This window comes from Anser cygnoides, chromosome 2 (genome assembly GCF_040182565.1).
Source record: "Anser cygnoides isolate HZ-2024a breed goose chromosome 2, Taihu_goose_T2T_genome, whole genome shotgun sequence".
In the NCBI taxonomy this organism is placed as follows: domain Eukaryota; kingdom Metazoa; phylum Chordata; class Aves; order Anseriformes; family Anatidae; genus Anser; species Anser cygnoides.
This window is the reverse complement of record NC_089874.1, coordinates 15,746,412-15,763,375: the sequence shown is the minus strand read 5'-3', so window position 1 is coordinate 15,763,375 and position 16,964 is coordinate 15,746,412. Positions and strand designations below refer to the sequence as shown.

The 16,964-nt window shown below is 43.3% G+C and overlaps 1 protein-coding gene across 1 annotated transcript in view; it reads right to left on the bottom strand.

Moving 5' to 3' along the window:
* Window positions 1-16,919, bottom strand: part of ITGB1 (integrin subunit beta 1) — a 44,636-nt gene extending 27,717 nt beyond the window's left edge. Inside the window, exon 1 of the mRNA XM_066991519.1 lies at window positions 16,628-16,919. Within this exon, the coding sequence (XP_066847620.1) occupies window positions 16,628-16,636 (9 nt within the window). The 5' untranslated portion in view covers window positions 16,637-16,919. The remainder of the gene's footprint in view (window positions 1-16,627) is intronic.
* Between the last annotated feature and the right edge of the window lie 45 nt (window positions 16,920-16,964).

Sequence of the window (16,964 nt, the reverse complement as noted above, 5' to 3'; positions counted from 1 at the left end):
ATCTATTTTTGTTAAATATTTTAGGAAGACAAACATGGGCATAACCTTGAATGCTTGAACTAGTTGCTTTCCAAGATTTTTCACTAAGTGCCTCATCAAATAGTAATGTCTAAATAGACTTTTTTTCAGTATGAAAAAAAACAATCCAGCTTTTGTGTACGTCTCTGAAGCTTCTAATTTGAAATAAGAGAATCATCAAGTGACAACAGGAGAAACGGATTACTTCTCTGCAGCGAGACTAATTTTAAATTTGCAAATCAAGTATCAACACCTTTGTATTCTGCTCATCACCACATATTTAGAAATAAAATTTACTCCTCCATATTACTAAAGCCTTTTGCAGGTTTTTTTCTTTAAATTAGAACAGCAACAGCATCTGTGTAGAAAATTAACCGGGCAAATGGGATCAAGAAAAAAAGATAAGCATTGTGGAAGCATTAATTCCTTTGAAATTAAGTGTCAGTGGTTAAGATGCTCAACCATTGCAGCATTGTCCCAGTCTGTCAAGCAGCTCCTCACCTCACCCTGGGCTCCAGCATCCATCAGGCCAATGCCAAGCAAAGGAAAAAAAACTACGAGGCATGTGCCTGCATGGTGTATTGAGTTGGGCCTTGCTGCAAAGCTTTATACTCATACATACCCACACTTCGGAACGCAGGGGAAGTATGCACAGGTCAGACACCCAGCAAGAACTGAGTTGTTGTGCAGAAGCCACCTTTTTGAGGCAATAACCACAGAGCCTGCTTACCCACATCCCCACAGACCACTCTAACTAAACTTATAAAACTAGAAATGAATAAGCAGCTCACACTTTTGGACTACCATTTGCACTTCCTGCAGACTGACACCTCTATACATCAGCTGTGTTTTCACGGGTTTAAAGCTTGATTGAGAAATGCTGTACAGAATTAATCCCTTCTAAAACTGAGATGGTGTTTACAACAGCCCCTTTGACCTAGCCCTAGAACGGAAAGTCACTAAAAAGAACTGCCCCATCCTACTCCTCCTTGCTGGTAATTCTTACTACTTTCCTTTCTGACCTGTCACCATTAATAAAACCACCAAGAAGAGCCAGAGCAGTGAAATGATCTGGCGGATGCACTAAGCCAGCAAAGAAAGTACCTGTCTTCAGCCACTGCGTGCAAAAATGCTCATCCTGGCATGGCAGAGGTGGTGAGAAAAATCAGATGGGGATGGAGGAAAAGAGAACTGGGAGAAGAACAAAGGATGCCTCTGCCCCGCACAGCCTGTGGCTGTATGCTGGACTGGAGTGGTCACACGGTCAGCCCCGACCCCCAGTCGCCAAGGCTCTGTTTATAAAAGGAGCAGGAAGAGACATGTTTCTAAAATAAGCAGAATTAAATACTCTCTGGAGACATCTGACTCAGGACTCGATGGATACCGTGCTAAAAAAGTTTTCTTCATTCAGTCCGGAAGGTTTACCCTCTTTAGCTAAAGGCCAAAGTTTTCAGTGTGAATTTTAGAGACTGGCAAGATGGTATCCCATTCACATTTCTGAAAAAGATGGAAGAAAAAAAGGACATGGCAATTTTCCTTAACTGGAAAAAAAAAAACCAAACCTAGTGACATGGGACAGATACTAACAACAGCAACCCACACCACTGCCAGCACTCCCGATGGCCACAACTGCAACCGATGTTCACTGCAAACCCTAACTTGCCCCGATATGCAACAACTGTACGCACTATCCCTTCTGCTTGTGTAACAGTTCACTGCTAAGCAGCAATTCGCTATAAAAAGATGGTGGTAAATCAGTGTCTTCCTGCTCTCTCTCTTTAGAGGGGTATATTGGTTAGAAAAGCACAGGTACAAAAATTAAAATGTTTCACGCCATAGAGTTAATCTTGGTATTTTGAATCAAAGGTGTGGGGTAGATTTTCCAACAAAACTAAAATAGGTAATTCCTTACTTGATACCGTAGCAGCTATCTTATTTAATCAACAAGAATGTTGCTGTGACACTGAATTCTAGCTGGAGTACACTGCTTGCACTGCAAAACCTGAGACCACCACATCAAGAATATACCTGGAGCATCGTTCTACATGGCAGTGGAGATTTGGGGTACGCACTGACAGCTGAAAAAAAAGCAAGACATGTTAAAGAACCCAAACCTTCACTCACCATGCAAAACTACTTGCTTCCCAGCTGCAGACCTGGCTTTTTGCTCAGTGCCCTGAGGACACGCTTTCACAGGCCAGCCCAGCTGCTGACCCTGCACTGACACAGATCAGCAAGTGGGGGGTTCGTGGGCTGGGAACTTAGTGGAAATGGTCGAGAATGACACTGGAAATGTGGGCTCAAGAGTGGGACTTTGCAGCATTACGATTCACACAGAAATGCAAGACCTAAGCCTGTTTGCACCAGCTTACTGCATGGTTCAGCAAGACCAAGATGTTCCTTCTCTCCCGGGGAGCTTAACAGACCTTAACAGATCACTGCAGTAATACGGAAAGAATGGGACATTAACCCAGATTAATGTGCAAAATAAGAAATTCTTTAGTACTGAAACAGCTTTTGCGCAAAAATTCATCCCATCAAGACTGCTTACTCAAACTGTGTCCTGAAAAAGCTTTGTTAAGGCGTAATGTCTTCAGCTATTGTAAGCTATAGGATAAACCAAGCAGCAGCATTTCACACTGGACTTCGTTTCTCTTTGTTATTATCTCTAAGTTGATGGAATAAAACAACCATGTTCAACAAATACTCCTGATAAGCATTTCCACAACCACTTTGTTCTACTGGGGCATCATATGTTAAAGTAAAATATGATACACCAGCTAGGACTTACATTTTAATTACAGAGTTAGAATCTCCAGGAAACTAGTTTTCTGCTCAGGTTAGGGAGACCAAGTCCTCCAGTGTGGTTATCTGAAGTTATGACACAATTAGTGTATGTCACTGTTTAGTTCAGAAAACCTCTGCAGAGCTGGGAGTCCAAAAAAAGGTGAAAACGCACATTTCTGAATTGAGAACCACAGGGAAAGATATCATAGTTCTGCAGCTTCTGCAAGGGAACCTGTAACCACCTCCTGTACTTAGGAAGGCAGACAAACGTATCTGGTGACTCAACTGGCTTGCTGAGAGGCTCAGTAATGTCTTGTATCACGTAACTGCCCACAGTTAGTTTACACTTACAGCTGTAGAAAAGTGGCTTAAGATTCACTGAAAAGCATGGGAGTCGGTGGGAAATCCACAGGTGTTAGGTTCTAAAATATATTTGTGGGTCTGAAATCACAACTGAAAACCCAGCACGCGGCACCTGTGCCACGCTGCTCTTCAGCTGAATTCATGCAACTGTTCACACGCATGTACCAGCAGGCTGCAAACACAGCTTATGAACAGAGGTCCAAATGTGTTCTCATGTCTGCTTGTGTCCCTAGAGGACGGGATTTCTCTTTGTTAGTTTATAGAAGACACAGCTGTTTTAAAACAGAATAGCTAACTTAACAAGCAGTCACAGAGTTTGATCATAGTATTTCTTTTATATATGGTATTTATTGATATTTATTCCTGGATTTCAAGGGAGCCCTCAACCTAGTGACAGTTTTAAATAATGGAAGGAACAGCAATTAAGTATTTTTCTGAAGAGTACATTTTGGTCTTGATTTGAATCAGAGTGGAAACAAATCTGCCCAAGTTAGGTGCCCGGCTGCACGGAGGCGGGTGGGGATGGAGATTTTTCTTGATAGAACACGTAAGTTTCCTCTGTTAGCAGAAAAAGGAGGTACCTGTTTCAGAACAACTGCAGATGTCAAAGTTTCCTTCTGTGTGACACCTTTCCACCTCAAGAAACATAAAACTAAGAGGACACGGCACATCTTTTGGTGGTACGGTATGACAAAAGGAAGCTAATGGTTCCCAGATATTTTATAGCACATACCCAAGACGTGAGATAACTGGGCTCCAGAGCCTCCTCAGCCTCAAAGGGTTTGAATTCACATTTCCAGGGAATGCTGTGGATATTCCGGTAAGAGCATTCATCATTATTCTTATAATAACTATGCTGCTATGCAGCCAAGAACAAAAGGCACCAAGACAGAAAACAAGCTGACAAGGTTTTGACTGCTGTTTAAGGGCTGAAGCACTTGGATGATGGGAGGTAGAAGAAAGATGTAAGCGGGGTTCCAGATCCTATTTGCTGTAATCATATTGCCAATGGATAAAAGCAAAGAGTCTTGGAGATCATCGTTTGGAGTATTAGCTTTCCTTCTTTCTCCCTGAATAACATAACCTGTAGAGAAGTGGAGGGAAACGAACGTATGTTTACAACCAGATGCAGAAGAGAGCCTGAACTGCACATCTCCCGTTATCACGCACGACCACTCTGACTTAGTGGACACCAAGCAAAAATCATTCTCTAATTGTGGACCTGACAGCTCCGAACCATATGGTCTATGGAGGAACTATGGAGTAAAGGAAGGTAAGGTGAACACTCATCCTCCAACAGGCAACTTAAGGCAAGGAGAGACCTATTAAATTTAGACTCCTATGAAGCACAGCAATCCTATTTAGGCAGGCTCAATTACATACCATGTTTTGCTTCATTGGACTGCATTTCGATACAAGTTTTCAGTAGCAAAGTCCCGTGATAATTTCACTTAATGACTAACAAACTACTGCAACCAGCTGCAAACCTAAATAACATTGATCACAAACAAAAACAAGTTATGTAGCGCTCTAGTAAATTGTAAAGATTACTCCTAGCATGGCTAAAGCCTATTCAGACAGAAAGATGTTCCAAAAAGACAAAGTAAATAGTCACACAAATCCAGATTTCATGCCGGTGACAGTGACTGAAAGTAACAGAGTGAGGAAAAAAGGGAGCTCAGGGACACCACGAAGATGCTGCTGCTGACAAAAGCGTTTTCACCTGTTGAATCAGCAAGCCCCGCGAGTAACCTCAGTCTCTTGCCTTCGATGTAATGCCTTCTGGAGAGCACTGCGGTACGGGCAGGCCGACGTCGGGTAGTCAGCACCGCTTCCAAAGCAGGGATGGCTTCTCAAATAGTATGGGTGTGCAGAAGCCTCCTGTGCATGGCACTGATTCATGACTAGATCTCCTCTGCGCTACCACACTATTAATAATTATTCATTTAACAAGAGCATTCATCTGCTGTACTGGACATCCTTGTCCTCAGCTTGGTCCTAACGTGGACAAAGAGCTTATTTGTATAACGTTTTCTTAAACTGTTGAAACATACTCGTAAGGCAAGGTTCCTCAGTTCAGGATTTGCTTTGGAAAGCATATCGATGCTTGTAAGGCAAGTAGTACATGGGCAGCTCACAAAAACAAGCCATCCAGGATCACCACGTATAGGAAACGGCTTGAGAGCCAACTGAGATGCTCTGTCTCAGGAGAATATTACTTTTTCCATATAGATTTACTTCAAAAATATAAAAGGAATTTATCCACAGACTATAGTTTATGGAATAAACTCACAACCGTATTTCAGAAATGACATGAACTAGCAGGTACATTGTGCTTAATGTTCAACATTAAATTAGGAGAGAAACACAGCTCCTCATATTCTCAAGCAGAGAAGGCAGAGGCCTGCAGCTACATCTAATTAAAACACCAGCAATATGCTTTTACTGTTTAATACCTGTAACTTACTCCTAGCTTCAACTACGATGTGCACCTTTTTTTCCAAAAAGCTAGTTTGTAATTTTATCTTGCTGTTGCACACCTCTCAAACTACTGTGTTTGATAAAATACCAAATAAAAAAGCAGAATACCCCCTCCACACACATTTCTCTAACAAATCACATGTTGGTGCATCCTGTCTGCAGAAAGCTGCAATTCCTACAATGACATTATGAAATTACTTAACTTCAATCAAGAAGAAAATACTAAAACCTATTCATGCCGCTGCTTATGGTAGCGTGCAAGCGTATCACAAAGACAGCTGGTTAGCCTTCCAGAGGTGCTAACAGCAAGACCCTGTGTACAGATACTGTGGTTGAAAGTAATAGTTTCTCTATCAACAGCTTCTACACAAGTATATCTTGAAAGCTTCCTCTTTAAGGATAAATATATGGGGATGGGTTAAGCGTTAAGAACTGAAACATCTCACTTTCTTCAAACGTTGATTTTCTTCACCTCAAAATCTTCACTGCCAAAAATGTTTCCTGATCTGTTCCCCAGAGGTTTCCAATAGTTCAAGTCAACCGCAGCCTTAATGATTCCAAGCATACTATCTCCAAGACCACACTGTACCAATTCTGTTATCAGTAGCCAGTTTTTCATAGTAAATACTTAAGTTTTTCATTATTACAAGCATCTCTTTACACAATTGCGATTAAAACAAAGCAAAATATCTGTTGTTGCGTCACTTTTCAAATGCTTTGTAACCCACCAGTGATTTCTGCCATGATAATTTAATTTCCCCTCTTGCCTAAATGTGGCACTTTTGCATGGGGGGAGATGAATTTAGCATCCAGCTTGTTCACAAAGGTCTTTCTAGTACACAACACTACTTGGCTAAGTTTAGCATTTCCATCTCAGATTACAATTAGGAATGCTACCTAATGATTTAAGGCATTCTAGTTGAAAACATGGGCGTCTGTTCCTTGTGGTAGTATTAAATTCCCATACACTCTGCACCACTTACTACTCCCATAAAGAGGCTATTTAATTTTGTGCAACTCAAACCTCACATTTATCCACACACAGGGAAAAGAAAAGTTTAGTTAAACATATAAATATAGCTCTTAACACAGCTGGCCGTAATTGATGCTTCTGAGGCCGTATTGCCTTAGTAATATTCCACGACTGTCGTAACGTCTGGCTAAACTTACTTTAATCCAAGGCTTTGTTTTAAAGGGGAAGCAGAAGAGAGGTATTTACGTTCTTAAGCAAAAGGAATGTCAGTTAATACAGTGTTTCACGTCTATTTCTTTAAGAGAAAAATGCTTGAAAACGTCCCACTCGCTGTCACGGCAGGTACTACAGGAAATCACAAGCTGGCATACCACAAAGTGCAAACTTAACGGAAACTCCGTTTTTACATGGCAGAGTTACCCACCAGTAACCATCGTGAACACTCTGGTACAGTTTCGGCGACTAAAACCAAGACGAAAGCCAACTGCTGCTGAAAGAAACTGTAGTGCTACAGCACCCCCACCTCCAAAAAATCCAGTTCTGTGCTCCCCATCTTGCAACCGACCCCGTGCCCTCAGCTGCCACCTCGGCCTGCAGGGCTGCGGGAGGACATCTCGGTCATCCCCTTCCTCTTCCACATCCAGGCCAATTTTCTGGAAGCTTCAGAAAACTGAACCAGGCCTCCAAGTGGACAGATGAGTACTGAAAAAGCAACTTCTGCGAGGTCACAGCCGGCTGCCGGAATGACTGACCTTGGTAACTGCGCTGCGCCCCTCGGGTGCTGCTAAACCAAGGCGGGCCCACCTACCTTCCTGCCCTGCTCTCCTCCAGTACTGCTCCGTAACAGCGAGACAGTCTGGGGAGCTGTTCTGAGTTTTATATATATATATATATATTTATTTTTCAATTGTTTGTTAGAATAAATTAACTGGCAAAAAATTAAAAAAAAAAAATTAAGACTACTGCAGAGCAAACCACTCAATTTTTTTATTTCAGGTTTCTAATGACAAGTATGTGGCGTAACATTTATATATATAGTATCTAAATATTTAATTATGAGTTTTAAAAACATGCATTATCTAACACAGTTTAGAGTGAGACTTGCACTGAAACAACTCTCAGCCCCAACATACTTTGAACATTGGGTAAATGGCCAGGAAAATGAATATACAGAATTAATAATAATAATAATAAAAAAACCCTGCCATCCCACTACATACAGCTTCACAGAGCTCTATCTATCTATTTTTATATACATATACATACACACACATACAAAATATACACACACACACAGCCCTATAAACAAAACGACTAATGATGATGATTAATACAATGGCAGTGACAACTGGCTAGGTATAAGCATGCACTGGAAACGGTGGACTTCTCCCAAATTTTAATCTGGGAGTTTGAATACTTGGCAAAAATTCACCCATCTGACCAAAACAAAACAAAACAAACAAAAAAAAAACAACAAAAAAAAAACCAGCAATCTCAAAATGAGTAAGTTTTACGTGAGATCCATCACAAAGCCGTCCTTGCCTGAACAACTTGCCTATTAACACACTTCTGCTGCTTTTCAGAGCAGGATTTTAGGCTTGGAGATCACAAGGTACTTCTAAGGGTCCTGCAAAAGATGATAAAAGATGAGGTTTCTCAAAGCATATGAGCAGATCTGCCAGTTTGTTGCTACTGAACGGCAACACTTCCACTTCTTCAGACCCTAATTCTGACTTTGCACCTTTTGTCTGTAACTCATATCCACTGCGGACAATGCTTCCACCTAACTGAAATGCTGAGTTATTTCTCACCTGATCTAGCAAGGTAACACGGATTATTCAAGTCAGAAGAGCACTGACGCATGCACGAGCAGATGCTGTAAGGCTCCACAACAGTTTACGCCAATTTAATTCTGGATTATTGCAGTTCCACACTCCTCTGATCACAAGCCACGCATCTCCCATTCCTCCCCTTGACCTAACGAGTGTTACTAGTAGTGCACACAGCCACCCACTTGAAGCAGCTGATTTAAAGGAAAGTTATTTTTTGTCACGATATTTTTCGACCAGATGAGCTACTTCAGTGACTTACTGTACTGCCTTGTGCCTTCCGCTGCTGGTGCAACGAGGACGAAGGCTGCAAGCTACAGGGAGCAGGGAGAATCAGACTGCAACAGCTATGACCTACTTTGGTATAAATTGCTGCAAGACGGTGTTCCTATGAAAATGAAATGTATTTTCACTTGAACTTACAGTCCCAGGGCTACTGGGACACTTTATGAAACACAAAATTCAGGTAAATTTGCAGAAGACAAGTGGTTTTCATGGTTTTGTGTTCTCCTTAATGAGTGAGTTCCTTTTTTTCTTTAAACTCTGCAGAAACACAATCTTAAAACTGCTGCCAGCTACAAGTAAACATTAATAATATTAAATACAGACATTAATTCATTCAGAAAGTGAAACTGCATTGAAAATTATGCACCAAAAAAAGCCAGTATCTATGCAAGCTTTTTTATTACTATCTAAACGCCCTCCAAATTGGTCAGCTGGCAGTGAAAGAAGTGCTGGCAGCAATTTTACATGCTATAGTTACTTTTTAATGCTAAAACTGAGTTCTTCGCTGAAACTGCTGATATCAGCAACATGGCTATGTAACATTTTTGTCTGGCCTTTGAAAATTCAAGCAACATCTGCAGTGGAGGGAGGTAGCACACAGGAAAAAATAATGTTTATCACTGTTTTTTAAAATTTTATGATGCAGTTTAAACAACCTATAGCTGGTATGTATAGTATGTTCTTCCGAAAAAGGAAATTTGCTGTTTCCTTTTTTTTAAAACACCCAAGTCCACGCCCAAGAAAATCTAAACACTGAAATTCTTGAACATTTGTTTCTCACACGGATTTTTATTTGCATAGAAATGAGAAAAACAAAACAGATAAGGAATGCCCCATTTTCGAACTGTACAGTAAAAGTAAAGAAAAAATGTTATCTCCTAAAACGTTACACTTAGAGATATTTTGCAAATTCACATAGGCTACGTTCATGCACAATTAAGGATAGATATCTATTCTGAGGCAAAACCATCAAGCCTACATTTCAAAAATGGTCAAGACTTGTAGTTTACAGAAATCAGCTACAGTACTACTCTCAGTATCTGGACAATCTTCAACTAACACCAGAAATCAGGCACATTAACATATACTAAACACAAGCTTGCAAAAACACAAAAGAAACTTCATAGACTGTAATTCCTGACTTTCTCTCATGCCCATCACTAAAACAAAATTTCAGTTCAAAAAGAGAAAAAAACAGCCCGAACACACTGTTTCAAAGGCAGCAAATAATCAACCTTACTAAACTGGTTGATCTTGTGTATCGTGCTAATAAAAACTACCTCATTTCTTCTTTTTATCATCAGAAGAAGGCGCGTTTCACTTCTTGAAAGGACAAGTGCAAAGTTTTCAGCCATTCCACTATTAAAGATGCTGTAACAACACAGCAACTCATCCTGATGGAGAATTTGATGCAATTTTAATCACAACCAACTACTGAGATGCGTCACCTCTTGATCCTTTGGAGAGTGCTTTATATTTAACATCAAAAAAATTGCAGTCGTTTGTATTTATCTTCACTTCAAAAACAGTCCTTCCTTTCACCTGTTCTCATCTTCACACAAAAGCCTGAATCTAAGATCAGTAAAAGCAGATAGCTGAGGGGCTCGGCAGAGCGTGGGTGTTGCCCGATTTAATACTTGGGCAACTGAAGCTGCAGAGGATGCTGGCCAAAATGGCCCAACGCCAGGCCCTTCAAGTGATGTCCTGCAGCTCCTGCTTGGTTCACGATAACCCACATTACTGCACAGCTCACCGGGAGAGAGTGGCACGGGACCCCACGTTGGGACAGGGTAAGGCCATGGCAGGCTGCCCCATGCAAAGGCACCAAACTGAAGGGCTTCCCCCGCAGCCAGCCTGCTGCACCCCGGTAAGACACACCGAACTACAGCTCCCCCAACGAAAATTAACAAGCCGTGCAATGACTGATTCTCCTGATTTATTATTTTCTCCCTTTGCAAAAACGAACAGCCCCACGTCCTTATCTCAACACTTACTTCAAGGTCAAGGTTGTACCAAACCAGAGAGCTCAGCAGCAGGTTTCTTTTTCAAAAACATGATTTCGGGGATTAATACACGTAATACCCAAGATACTGCCTTTGACTTACAAGAATCACCATTTCCTACATGAAATGATGACTCTTTCTAAATTGATCTAATCCAATTATTTTTCTTCTCTTTTAAATAACCACAAATCAGTCATTTTCGCATGAGGGTGATTTCATTGTTTCAGTTTAGCCCAATATATATAATTACTGTTTTTCATTTTACCGCAAGGAACGAGAAAAGAAGGTACTTTCACTTTTTCAGTTCAGCTTCCACATCAAAAGTGCCATTACCTGTACAGTTCGACACGTAAAAAGAAAATTATTTGTTTACAGTCATAACAGAAAATTAATTACATGTGAGTACTTGTACATAAGTATAGGTACTACACAGAAGTCCACACTTTCATACAAGTCCATATAAATGATGACTCTCCTTCCTGCTCATACACTAGAAACTATCAACAGCAGAAGTTAAAACTAAGTGAAGTCAAAGCTAGGACTAAGTTGAGCACAAGCAATCTTGTACAAAACACATATCATAAATAAACTGCAAATATTATGTTGATTTTTTTTTTAGGGGAAAATACTATATCGAACTTGTTACAGCTTACAAGCATTTGAGCATTTTAACAAGAATGTGCAGTTAAGTGTGGTCTCACAAATTAGAGGTTTAGGGAAAACATCTATAGATAGAAAACTAATGGTTTGTTGGCAGAACTTGAGAACTACATTAATTTATCAGAGACACGTGACGTTTTTCTCTGAGAAAGAGAAAAGAATGAAAACGATGGTGAGAAAACACCAAACTCTTCTTAGCTCTTCCTAGCAATAACAAAGTTAAGATTCCAGCCTCAATTTTGTTACTCAAAACTCTCCCCTCTAATAAAAACCACAAGAATACTAATGATATTTCACTGCTGCCGTTGGAAAAGAAAAAGCACATGAAAGAGCTTTTAAGACAGAAAACATATTTCATAACCCCTTTTGCAGCTGACTGTAAAGAGAAATTGAGAAAGATATAGACAAAAAGATCCTTCTAATATACAAAATAGCTTTTATTCAGTGACATCCCAAAGAGGATTACAGGTCAGGTAGGAATCCCATCACCTTTCCCCAAAGTAAATGTTGATATTATAGTTTCGCCAAGCTGCTTTTGTGCATTTGCTTGGTTATGCGCAAATTTTGTACTAAATTACTGACTTCACCATCTCTACGGATTTAAAACATCTTCAAACTGTTAATGGGACAATAAAATACCCTAGGAAGCCCACAGAATCACTCTAATTGGTTTAAGAATAGAAAAGTAAAAGGTGGTTATTACAAAAATACAGTATGTTTAGTGACAACATTCTTCTACAGAGAACACCCTTAATACTGAAAAACACAACTGTACTATTAAGTGATGCCAGTGAGATGCCTGTTGTCTTATTTTCTATTCACAGAAGTCAGAATTTTCATTTTCTCTGCATGACATTTCCAAAATAATCTACTAAGCAAGCTGATACATGTTTTACATCAGACTAGAAGCTCATACAGCCAAAGCACATGTTGTTTTCTCACAATTAAGTTGTATATACTTTTTTCTGGTACTTACACTACTCATCCACACGGGGGGAAAGAAGCAAATTTAGAGAAAGGTCTTATTGGAAATCTACCCTGACTTAAAATTTCAAGTTTAGGTTACCAGGCCATGCCCATGGAGGGCAAACTGGGGAAGGAATAAAAAAAAAAAAAAAAAAAGTAGAATTTGTCTTTCCATTTCTGGGTAAACATGAAAAAGACTCTGTAGGCTACCCCAGTATGTCCATAACTATGACAACGCACAGACACTGGTCAATACTGTGGTCAGCTGTGGTTACTGCACAGCAAGTAACAGCCTTTATTCAGAAGGTTTACAACACAGTATGTAACAAAACAGAGCAACACAGGAAGAACTACACAGAAAAAAAAATAGATTATATTTGACAACATAAGTGACAGTAAGTGACTGTCACAGTAAGTGACAACATCAATTAATTAACCAACTAATTTCAACTTTTTGTCACAAAAGGAGCCTTAAATCTGGGCACGATACTGCCAACGTCTGACCAGGAGATCACGCTGCAGAACGTGTTCATCTGCAGTTTTGTGATTCTTTGGCACCCCCCTCTTAAAAAATAATCCAGACCCTCTTCAGAAATACCAGCTAAGCCTCCACTAGGCTAAAGACTCATTTTCCTGTAAAGCCTTAAGATGCACATCCTCGTGTAAAAAATCCCAATGCACATATACACCAGAGCAGCAATGTTAAAGCTCCTAACAAGAACACTACTGTTATGAAGTGTCTTCAAAGCAAGGCAGAGTAGATGCAAGTGCATAATTAGCAATATACGAGATGGGATATGAAAGGCAGGAAAGTACAGAGCTAATTCTGAGCTTTCTGCTACTGAGAGACAGGCAAATTTCTATGGGGCCACATAATGTGGTAGATGGCATAAAAACTTAGTCAAAGGGAAATAGCACACAAACTGGTAAGTACTTTTAAAATGACAATAAAAAAAATCTAACTACAAGTTGCCCTAATTGCATTTTAAAGAATTATTTAATTTATGTAATTGCTTTATGACCTCTACCAGTAGATCCTGAGAAGCTTAAAAAAGAAAAAAAGGCATTCCAACAAGGATTCCCTCTCAGAGGGCTCACTGCAGTTTCTAAAAATAAGTTTGCCAAGGAGAACAGTCAACCTATAAAATATACAAATACATACATCACTTGAAATTCCAGAAAAGAAAATGACAGCAGAACAGGCTCCACTACTGCCAAGCCTGGATTCCTCTTCCAGGTCTAACTAATGCCCTTCCAAGTGCCATCTGAGAAGGCACGATGAATCTTAACGCCAGTTAACTTGCCATACTTAATTAACATTGATTTAAAAAAAATAATAAAATTTAAAAATGCCTGTTTTAATTGCAGTTTTGCAAGGTCTGACTGCTTGCAACAGCAGCTCTCACATGGAAGAGGTACAAAAAGTATTAGGAAAGGGGAGGCTGGGATGGGGAGGTAGGGCCCATCAACTGCCAGAAAACGTCCATTCTGCCTCTGCTCTTTCCCCCCAAAAAAACACTCCTGAGACCACATACTGGGGGCAACATTTTCTCTCAACTAGCAGTGAACGGAAGGCATCTGCACCCTACCTGCAGCGGTGACATGCCCTGAGGCTGTGCCAGGCATCATGTGCGGGTCTGCATTTACTTCTCCTGCAGGAGCTCACCTCCGTGTCCGCTACTAGAGGAGAAAGAGCAACATCTGGGGGAGCCTGTTCCAAAAGCACAGCCTTTGATGGCTTACAAAAAAGGTCCCATCACGGACCAGGTACATCAGCTGTCCTTAACAGCAGTCGTGCTGCAGCCACCATCAGGACGGTTTCTGAAGGCCGCGCTGCCACGGAGAGCCATGCGGTCCGTAACAGGCTGGTCCTCAGACTTCACCAAGGGGCACATGTGCACCACACCCCTTGTCTAAATCAAGAGCAGTGGAAGGTGGGCATGACAACTGCTTCTGGGCAAGTTGAAGCACTCATACTAAAGGCAGAGAGGGAACTATATTTGGGGTAACAGCATGCGTCAGCCCCGCGGCTGTGTCACTCTCTGAGCTGGCCCCGCTGCTGCCCAAGTTACTACTTCCTGAGCTGCAGCAAACGTGCTCTTTTTAAAACTGCATGACAGCAGATCTACCCTGAGAGAAGTACGGGGAGCATGGCTAAGAGCAGGGGGATGAGAACATGAATCAGGAAGAAAGAACAGCAGGAAAAGTTTCCGGACAGTTTGCATTCAGCTGTGGGAATCACTTCCCAAAGGAAGTGGCAGAAGATTAACCACTCGAGTCACTTAAACTCAACCAGACAAAACACTGCAATTCTGCACTCACATCGGCAGCTCATGAATATTCCAGAGAAACTTGCAGCCCTCTGAATCTGTCCCTCGCGAGGGCGGACACAACTAGGACCATTATGCAGAGGGGACAAACGCGTGTCCAGAACCAAATGGTCTCCCTGGCTGCACAGAAAGGACACCAGATTTGTAACTGCTGACGCTTCATTTTTGAAGTAAGACTGGTTATTTATCACACGGCTGGCAAACAGGCACAGCACTTACCAGCTCCAACTTTGACTACAGTAAGATACCGTCCTCCAGGCCTGTTGAGTTTGCACCTTCCACTTCACGGAACATCTTTGAAAAGGACAAAAGTTGAAGGTGTTCTCATCATGAACTTGCCTCGTCTTGCCTACCGATTGCCAATGGCTCACTGTTTTTGCAACCCTTAAAAATATAGCCTTAGGCAGGCTTGCAAAATGCTACTTAATCATTTGCCAGAGGCAAATAATTTTTTTTTTTTGTGACAGGGCAACGAATCATCAGTTTCATCACAGGGATGGACACGGACAATGATCGTCTTCACTACTTTTAGAGTTTTGCTTAATTTGTCAAGTTTAAGTCCTTCTAGTAGCACAACGCTTCTTTAAAAAGAAAAAAAAAAGTTACTATCAAGTCATCTCATTTCACAGTAGGAAACTGGTTCTTCTCACCCCACCACCATCACCTAGCGAATGTGCCAGGAGCGCAGATTATCTAAAGCCGTTTCCACACACGTGAAGCCCCACTCCATTTCAACACCTAAGCACACGCTCAGCGTTCGCCACGAGCGGTTTCACTGATCTGAATGGAGGTGATCCCTCCTCCTAAAGGTTTGTGTGCATTGGCATGAACAGGACTGCAGCACCAAGCTGGTAAATGCACCAGAAAAATCAACATTTTCACCCGACGAGTATGCGCACATGTGTTGGCATGAATGCCCCGTTGTATTATACAAAGGACTAATCCAGCAGAAATGAAGAACTCCTGTCCAACTTTTTTGATAAAGAAATACAGTCACGAAGACTACCTGATGAGTCTAACAGGCAGGCAGACGTTTATTCCATAAGACGAAGACATCTGACATTGGCTCTAAACGCGACCTAAGAGTGAGTCAGGGAAGAATTTCCTATCCCTTCACGCTTCCTCCCAACCATCTGGTACACGAAGGCAGTAATACTGGACAAAACGCGCCGCTCTCATTGTTTTAGGGCATTTCAGAAATCACCACGTGAAAGGGATCGCACACAGCGGCCTCCCATTCCCACTTCCACCCCGAAACACGCTTATATACAGTAAAGGCTCAGCGCCAGCAGAAAAGGCACCGAGCCGAAGGCAGCGAGCAGCCCAAGCGCTGCATTGTGCCCCCGCAGCCATTCAGACAACCCCGCACGCCTCCAACTCGAGGCTTTCAGACAGGCCCAAAACCTCGAGATAGCTACCCAAATTCCTGCCCTGACTCACACCTTATCGCCCCACTCCTGTCACTCACTCCTTCCCCTTCGCCATGCAGGCAGTCCCGCAGGGCGGACACCCCTCGGGGGGGGGGGGGGGGGGGGGGGGCGCCTCCAACTTCACGGGGCGCTGCGGACACCGGGGGGGGGGGGGGGGGGGGGGGCGGCCACGAAGCGAGCCCCCCGCATCCCTCCCGGGGCCGGACGGACAAAGGGCCACCGGGCGGGGAGGCCCGAGGCCGCCGTCCCGCCGCCACAGGAAGGAGCCGCAGCCTGGGCCCGGCACCTTCCCGCCCCGCTCCCGGGGCCAGGCGGCTCCCAGGCGGGGAGGAGCCGCGCTGCCCGCCCGCCGCCACCGGAGCCCTCCCGGACCCCCACCCGGGGGCTCCCCGGCTCCGATCCCCGCCCGGGGGGCTCCGATCCCCGCCCGGGGGGCTCCGATCCCCTCCCGGGGGGCTCCCACCCCCCGCCGGGGGGGCTCCCACCCCCGTCCCCCCGCTACCTCGGCCATGGCCGCGGCGCTGCAGGCTCCTGCCAGGGGGCGCGCTCCGGCCCGCCCGCCTGCGGCTCCCCCCGCGCCCCGGCGTCCCGGGAGCGGGCTGGGCTGGGCTGTGCACGGCGGGACGCCCTGCCTGCCTCCGCGTCCCTCCGTCCCGTCCTGTCCTGTCCTGTCCGCCCGTCCGGCTGCCCTCCGCTCCTCCGAGCTCGCTCCGGGGTGTGCGGGGGGGGTGCCCGGCGCGCGGGGCGGCGGGGGAAGGGAGAGGAGGGAGGGAAGGGGAGGGAGGGGAAGGTCCGCGCTCGGCCGCCCTCTCCCCGCCCCGGAAACACATTCCTCCCCG